At 52.6% G+C, this 8,036-nt stretch overlaps 1 protein-coding gene across 1 annotated transcript; it reads right to left on the bottom strand.

Annotated features, from left to right (window-relative positions):
* Nucleotides 1-499: 499 nt before the first annotated feature.
* LOC103376299 (hippocampus abundant transcript 1 protein-like) lies at nt 500-6,999 on the bottom strand. Its single transcript, XM_008306676.1, has 8 exons — nt 6,896-6,999; nt 6,481-6,718; nt 6,234-6,347; nt 5,871-5,942; nt 5,582-5,694; nt 5,401-5,498; nt 5,022-5,161; nt 500-3,953 (listed from the first exon to the last, which is right to left on the bottom strand). The coding sequence occupies exons 1-8, from the start codon at nt 6,997-6,999 to the stop codon at nt 3,726-3,728; spliced, it is 1,107 nt and encodes a 368-aa protein (XP_008304898.1). The 3' UTR covers nt 500-3,725.
* Nucleotides 7,000-8,036: the final 1,037 nt, after the last annotated feature.

Genomic DNA, 8,036 nt, shown 5'->3' with positions numbered 1-8,036 from the left:
TGTGAGGACGTTTCTGGGTTTATCAGGCTGAAGAGTGAAGCTGTGACCAAATGAAGAAGGAAGCCGAACGTTTGCTGATTTACAGGTTTAAAGACTCATCAGACGGTTTGTTGGTCAGAGATTCAGTTTGTTTGTTGTTTGAGCTGCGACTATGTTCCTAAAACGTTCCTGTAAGGCTCTCCAGATGTTTGTATTTTTGTATTTTCCTGCAGCAGCTTCGTCTGACGTTCTCTAACTTTAATAAAAGTCTGTTGACGTGGTCTGAAGCAGCTCTTTTCTAAACCCAGATGCTTCTCGGTGGATCCTTCACCCTGAATGTTGTCGTTGGTTTAATTTAATTTAATCTCCACCTGAGATGTTTGGAAGTTAATGAAAAATCTAAAAAGTGAAACTAAAGCGTGCTGACAACACGGTTTCACTTCGTCGCTGTGGGAGGACGCGACTTTAAACCTGCGAGTGATTCTGAGACTGAGCCATGAATCAAAACCCAGAGACCGAGTCCAGCTCCATCCTTTTATTTTCCTCGTCATGATTCTCACAGACACGATGGACCAACGTCCTGGATGCAGGAAGCAACTCGTCTCCTGGTCTCATAGAAAAACAGACGCAACGGACACGGAGGTGGTTCGAGGCACGTTCAGAGAAAGTAAAGTGCAGCGTTCAGCAAACGTTCTGCGTCGGGAGGAGACATCTGGAGACATCTGGAGACATCTGGAGACATGGTCTGACTGTGTGAGTGTGTTCTGTAGGAGTCAGCGGCTAATCAAACCCGCAGACGGACAGAACCGGTCCAGAAGCGCTGCAGCTCAGGAGCTTCGAGCTTCACGTCTCACCGCGATGCAAAACGTCCGCCTCACGTTTCAGCTGCTCGGCGACGAATCGGAGCAGAACCACTGGAAACCACGTGAGGTCAGAGCAGGAAGGAGCCATGATTCCAAAATAAAAGCCCAACAGTGGAACTAAATCAAACGTCTGAACTGGATCTGGATCCAGGATTCTCCAGAAAACGTTAAAACTACTGAATGTGATGTTTCTGGTTCGTTTGAGCCTCTGAAAGCATCACCAGCAGACGCTCCAGTGAGACGTGAAGCCCGACAGAACCACAGCGCCACACAGAGTCCAGACGGTAGAAGAACACCCTGCAGCTGTCTGTCCTCCAGCAGCAGCAGCAGGACTCAGTCAGAACTCAGAGAACCAGCTGGCTGAAGGTCTGGTCCTCCATCTTCTGGTCGGGCTTCATGGACCTGAACGTCTTCGTCTACCTGCTCAGCTGCTTCTGGAGCTGCGACGCTGCTGATGTGGGAGGTTCTGTTCCTGCGGCCAGATCCTCCTCCTGGTCCTCCTGGTTCCTAAGGAGCTCCAGGTGGTTCAGGGGGTCCACAGGAGAACTGAACCGATCAGTGGGTCAGGAGAAGCTGAGTGAGATCAAGTCTGAAGGCCAGAACCAGAAACTAGAAGCAGAAGTTCTGAAGCTGGTTGTTGTGGACGACCAGCAGCGCCGGCTCCAGCGAGTCAGAACCACTCTGCAGCAGAACCAGTCCAACCCAACCCACCGTGAGCTTCTAACTGAGCGGTCCAGCCCGGTAACCGGCAGACCTTCAGAGTTGTTTTTAAACTGATTATTTCACCTTTAACCAGCTAAACTGCTGTTGCCATGGAGACAGCATCCCGGGCTGTTGCCACGGCAGCAGGTTAGTTTCTTCGGGAATGTCTCGGGTTTAACAAACAGACAAAAGCAGAAACAACAGACAGAAACAAATAACATGGCACCGCGTGGTTCCGTCAGTAACTGGGAGCGCTCCATTCGCCCACCTGGACGGCAGGCGAGCAGGGAGGGGAGGGGAGGGGCACCGACGGCGTTCAGACACGAGGAGGAGAGACGAGGAGACGGAACCGATACTGATCCGGTGGATGAAAGGGAGGACTGCTGGGCGTCTGCTGCCCTCTGCAGGACATCACAGAGAACACGCTGAGAGGAGTTTATAAACCCACGTGTAGAGATCAGGAGTCCAAACCCGGCCTGGAGTCCAAACCCGGCCTGGAGTCCAAACCCGGCCTGGAGTCCAGCTCATGAGCCTGACCCACAGAAACACTGAAGGTACCGGAGGATCAACTCTGAGGTGTTCTTCTTCCTCACCTGGTCCGTCTGCTGGAGGCGGAAACACGATGACGTCACAATCCATCTGAGCCGCACATGCTCAGTGTGACCAGCCCCCCCCCCCCCCCCCCCCCCACTGTCCTCCTCCAGGTGGCCTCAGCTGTGCAGCCAATCGAGGGTGAGGAGCGTTTGATGCGCTGACCTCTGCAGGCCTGATGGGTGGAGTTCAGGCGGCAACCAGACTGACGGTTCTGATAGCGGATGTGTTTACGTTGAAGGTCCCTCTGGAGGCGGACCGGCTGCCCGACCAGAACCACTGAGCGCTAAAACGTGAGCGAAGGCTGCCGGCGGTTTCTACCATCGGTCTGCTGAAGTCACTCCGGTTGAACTTGTGATGAACTCTCTGGACCCCAGAACCATCAGCGGCTCTGCAGAGCGAGTCCTCTTTAAAGAGCAGAAACAACGCTCAGGTTTCCAACAGTCCTTGAACATATCAAACAAAAATCTGAGTTTAAAACTGGAATATTTCATCAAAATTTTTTGGGGGGATATTTCATAAAGTCTCAGAGTTTCCTCAAACTAGTTTCTGTAAAAACCCAAATCTCAACGTCTCGGTGGAACCAGGAAGCCTCGACCGCCTCACGGGACAAACCTCTGTAGACGTTCTGACCCGACTACAGATGGAGACTCATTTAAAAATGTCCAACTTTAAAAACCGCGGCTCACGTGGATTCCAGGTCGATTGACTTATTTTATTAAATAAACTCTGAATGTGTTTGAACACTTGACGGCGCTCTAATAGAGACGTCTTCTGGTTGTTCTGGTTCCACCGAGCTGCAGGACTTTGTGAGCTGATGTGAGCTCCGGGTTCAGAGGGTTGATCCGTTCAGTCCAAACATAGTGAGTTCTGCTCCTGACGGCTGCGTGTATTCTTTAAAAAGACTCCTCATCTCTTATCAGAGCAGTTGGTGAGCGGCTGATGGATCAACAGCTCCGTTGATGACAAACACCAAGACGATGGAGACGGTGAACGACTAGAAACGCCGACGGCTACGTGGACTGCAGCAGCTCGTCCAGGTTCATCAGCATCATTTACTCTGATTAATGAAGTTCATACAAAAGCGGCTACAAAACGTGGCGGTAGAGGCAGAACCAAAGGCTGCTGGACCCACCAGAACGGAGCACACCGTCTCCTGGGAGAAGCTCAAACCAGAGTGTTTGGCGTTTTGCTTGAGCGGTGATGAAACGCTACGGCGGCGTGATGAGCTGGGACGCTGCCGGTTTGGTCCCGCCTCCCTGCCGGTTAGAAAGCAGGGAGTGGTTCATACTGGTGCTAAGAGGCCACTGAGATGGTCACTGACAGACGCCCTTTGGTTCTACCTGCCCCAGCACACCTGGGCAGGTGCAACACATGGCTTCAGGTGTAGAAACGACCGGTGAAGTTCTACCAACACGTAAACAGTTCTGCTAATTTAAGAGAGAACCTCCTGATGAAGCCCGTCTAAACTAAACCCGTCAGTGTGGCTGCCGCAGGTAGAACTAAACAAACGCCCCCACGGGGAGGAGGCGGGGCCTGCAGGGAGGGCGGGGCCTGCAGAGAGGGCGCAGCGCTGCGATTGGTCAGCCATCACATGCGGCTGTCCTGCAGTAACGGCTCAATGTCCTCGGCGTCGCTGGTGGGCGTGGCCAGTGGGCTGGCGTTCTGAGCGGACGAGGAGGAACCGCCAGCCTTGTGGGCGGAGCAGGACTTGACGTCGGCCAATCGGTGGTGCTCGGGGATGAAGATGGCCACCAGCAGGGCGAATACGACGGCGCAGGCTCCGAACAGGAAGGGAGGACCCGGGATGACCGACTTCTACAGGAAGAGAAACAGATCAAATCAACACACGTGTTTCTGCTGCCGCTGACGTTTACGACGAGATTCCATCATTCTTCACATGGTGGGTCAACGTCTGGGTCATCCCGTCTCTCTGTGGCATCTGAACCCAACATCAGAATTGAATGAATCGCTGATCAGACGCCACTGACAGACGACCTCCTGAAGTACCCGTCCTGGAGGCTCCACGTGTTCAGGAGATGTTCAGGAGCTTCTGGTGAACGCAGCAAAGTCTGGAGATCAAGTTTGTTGCTCAAGACCTCCCAGATTCAGGATTGGTTCAAAAATCACAAATCAAGTGGATTGTGGAAGGACTGGACAGTTCCAACATCATTCTGCTCCTATTATTATTATTATTATTATTATTATTATTATTATTGATAAACAGGAAGCGGTGGCGAGGGTTGGAGCTGATCAGCAGCATGAAGACATGGATGGAAGGATGTTGAAACTCGGCTCACCAGCAGATGATCTTCTGTCTCTTCCTGCCCTAACCTCCATCAGCCTGCCCATGACTCCAGACTGGCTGTTTGGGAGTTACTTCCTCTTCTACCTGCGTCTGCTCTGATTGGCCGTAACTCCCTTTCCTACTGAAGCGTTCTGAGCACCAGTGAAGTCATCCAGGTGTTCTTCTCACCATAAACTAGATCAAACAGATTCCATGTGTTACAGATACGTTCTCATAATTTTTTGAAAATCCACCTGATGTGTGATTTTTGAACCAATCCTGACTCTGGTCACTGATCTCCAGACTTTGCTGCGTTCACCAGAAGCTCCTGAACGTCTCCTGATCATGTGGAGACTCCAGGACGTGGACGTCTGTGACCTGTAGCCTGGCCGACGCCCATCCGGAGCATCAGGAGACAGAAGCAGGATGACTGTACATGCTGCTCTCATGGCTGTATCGTCAGCCAGAAACTAAACTCAACCCGTTTTATTCTAAACGTCTCGTTTGCCGTGACGCTCCGACTAAAACTCTGATGAGCTGAATCAAAGCACATCGATCTGACAACACGCCAACGTCGGTACTGTTTTAACGTCGGGTACCTCGGTGTCCGCGGTTCTTCCCGCCACCGGCTCCATGTCGTTCAGCTCCACGTTGAAGAGGAAGAAGATGAAGCCGTACAGAGCCGGGCCCAGACCGTTGCACAGACCTCTGATGCCGGTGATCATCCCCTGGACCACACCTGGACACCACCAGGAGACACACACGTCAACAACAGGTAGCGGGGATTTAAGCTGACGCTCGGTTTACAGGGACGGTTTAAAGACAACGAGGTGGTGGTTCTGGAGGCCCAGAGTCCAGCAGGAGACACGTGGAGACTCTGGTCTGAGGAGACCCAGATGGAGCTTTCACATACACACTGCCTGAGGAGGAGAACACTGCTGTGTCAGGGAGGAGAGTCCGTCCTCCAGGTGAGCTCACCTTGCTGGTCAGGTGAGGCGCTGTGCGACACCAGAGCAGAGACTGCTGGGAAGGTGATGGAGGACATGGCTGCCACGGTTCCTGCCGCCCACATCATCCTGCAGGACGAGGACACAACAGTGAACCACAGAGCTCCACCACCTGCTCTACCTGTACACGGTGCAGAGGACGGAGCTCTCACCAGGGCTCGGAGCCGAAGCCATACCAGGCCAGCTGGAAGAGCTGGAAGCCCAGGCCCAGCAGAACCGTGTTCTTGTTCCCGATGGTTCTCATGAGAACGCTGAGGAACAGAGTCTGAAACACACAGACACACACACACAGACACACACAGACACACGATGAGGAAACACATCCACAGCATCCCATAACAAATCTCTACATCTACAGAGCAGCAGCAGTGACCCGTCCTGCAGCGGTTCTGCTTCCCAGAACAGAGACTGTAATGACTCGTCAGGACGGTCGGGCCGTACCTGAGCGACTATGGAGAGGATCCCCACCATGGCGATGAAGGCAGCGATGGCCGCCGGAGAAAACTCGATCACCTGGAACACAAGCGAGGGTTCATGAAGAAACTGCTGCTGACAAAGACTCGGTTCTGACAGCTCTGGGTTCGCTGTCATCAGCTGACACTCATCAGCACCAGAGAGCTGCACATCTACAGGTGATGAAGCTGTGATTGAACTCCTGCATTGATCCTAATCAGTGAAACATTATCGACCGGCTGTCTGTAGCTTCACATCTCTGCAGCTACTCTGTCTCTGTTTGTCAGTGAGGTTTCACTGTGGTGGTTGTGTGTGTGTGTGTGTGTGTGTGTGTGTGTGTGTGTGTGTTACCTGTCTCAGGTAGAGGAAGAAGCTGGAGTACTGTCCGGCCTCGGGCAGGTAGGACAGGAACACCGTGACACAGATCAGCAGCACCGTGGTGTCTTTTCCAACCCGACGCAGAGACTGAACACACAACACAGTCCTCAGTACGCCTGGTAGTCAATCAATCAGCCAATCAATCAATCAATCAGCCAATTAGTCAGTCAGTCAGTCAGTCAGTCAGTCAGTCAGTCGGTGATGTTCGGCGTGAACTCACGGCGAAGGGGTCGGCCTGCTCCCAGGAGATGGGGAAGCCCCAGGACGTCAGCCTCATCTTGTCCGGCAGCGACTCGGGGACGACGAAGAACACGAAGGCGATGTCGGCCACCGCGATCACCGTGGCGACCAGGACCACCAGGCTGTCACCGTACTGCGCCGACAGATAGGCGCCGATGGCCGGGCTGGTGACCAGGCTGGCGGCGAAGGTGGCCGACACCTGAGGAGACACACGGAGGCTGTTAATAAAGAAACCGATTAAACCTGCATTACTAGACTAGACGTCAGGTTTGTCTGTTTCTAATGACTTATATCTCCATCACACATTTTAACCTCCACATTTTAAACCTACGATAACCAGAGGAACCAGAGGAACCAGTGAGAACCCTGTTTATCTAACGAGGGTTTTGCTCCACCTGTGTTCTGAACCGACAGCCGGCTGCTTGTGGATTCTGTCCGGCTCCACATGAACAACATAAAGAGGCCGGTTCTGGCCCGGCTTCGCGTCCGGCGGCGCCATAATGGCAGGAAGCTCCATGAATACAGGGCATGCTGCTGCTGGAGCCGCCTGCTCTCCATCATGTCCACACAGCAACGCAGCAGCCAGACTTCCATCAGCACAACAGGAAGTGTTCGGCGGCGTGTTGTTGATGGAGCTTCCTCCATGTGTTGGTCAACAAATGAAAACTACACAAGACAGACGAATGGACAAACGACCTCATTAGAGGTCTAAGTGTTGCCGATCAGTTTCAGGAACATTATGGGATGTAATCGGACGTCTACGAATCCAACGACAACATCTGGAGGAGAAGCAGCAACGCAGCAGCTCAGACCGACTGTGGAAAGTTAGGCCCACTGTGGTAAAGTCCATGCTGCTGTCAGAAGGAACGAGTCGGTTCCATCTGAAGAAACATCACTGAAGAGGAACCCCAGTGTTTGGTCCCACTGGGTCACTGCAGACTTCTCAGGTCGGGTTCAGTTTGTTTATCTGGGACCCAAAATTGTTTGGTTTTCAGACAGAACTTGTGCAAAAAACACCAAAAACCCAAAAACCTGTGAAGCCATGTTAAGGGTTCGATCTCTTCAGAAGTAGAACTAGCAGCCGTGAAATGTGGCGACTCAGACAGAACAGTTCTATCACATCTACTGATCCAACGGGTCCAACAGACTCTTAGTTACCGGTCCTTTAAAGACCAAAATGTTCCATCGAGCCACAAAGTTCCTCTAAATGAATGTTTTCACCACAAAGACACCATAAAGCAGCTTGTAGCTCTGCACATCCAGAACCAACACCCAGAACCAACGTCTAGACCCAACACCCAGAGCCAACACCCAGAACCAACGTCTAGACCCAACACCTAGACCCAACACCCAGAACCAACGTCTAGACCCAACACCCAGAACCAACACCTAGACCCAACACCCAGAACCAACACCTAGACCCAACACCCAGAACCAACACCTAGACCCAACACCCAGAACCAACACCCAGAACCAACGTCTAGACCCAACACCCAGAGCCAACACCCAGAACCAACGTCTAGACCCAACACCCAG

This window comes from Stegastes partitus, unplaced genomic scaffold (assembly GCF_000690725.1).
Source record: "Stegastes partitus isolate 25-593 unplaced genomic scaffold, Stegastes_partitus-1.0.2 Scaffold3799, whole genome shotgun sequence".
NCBI classification, from domain to species: Eukaryota; Metazoa; Chordata; class Actinopteri; family Pomacentridae; genus Stegastes; species Stegastes partitus.
The sequence above is the reverse complement of the archived record's forward strand: the minus strand, read 5'-3'. Positions and strand labels throughout refer to the sequence as shown.

Excerpts from the sequence above, each read along its gene's own strand:
- LOC103376299 (XM_008306676.1), bottom strand. The coding sequence starts at position 6,999 with ATGGCGCCGCCGGACGCGAAGCCGGGCCAGAACCGGCCTCTTTATGTT. Across the intron at positions 5,695-5,870 it reads TCCTCTCCATAGTCGCTCAG|ACTCTGTTCCTCAGCGTTCT; the intron begins GTACGGCCCGAC and ends TGTGTGTTTCAG. Across the intron at positions 3,954-5,021 it reads GAAGAACCGCGGACACCGAG|AAGTCGGTCATCCCGGGTCC; the intron begins GTACCCGACGTT and ends CTCTTCCTGTAG.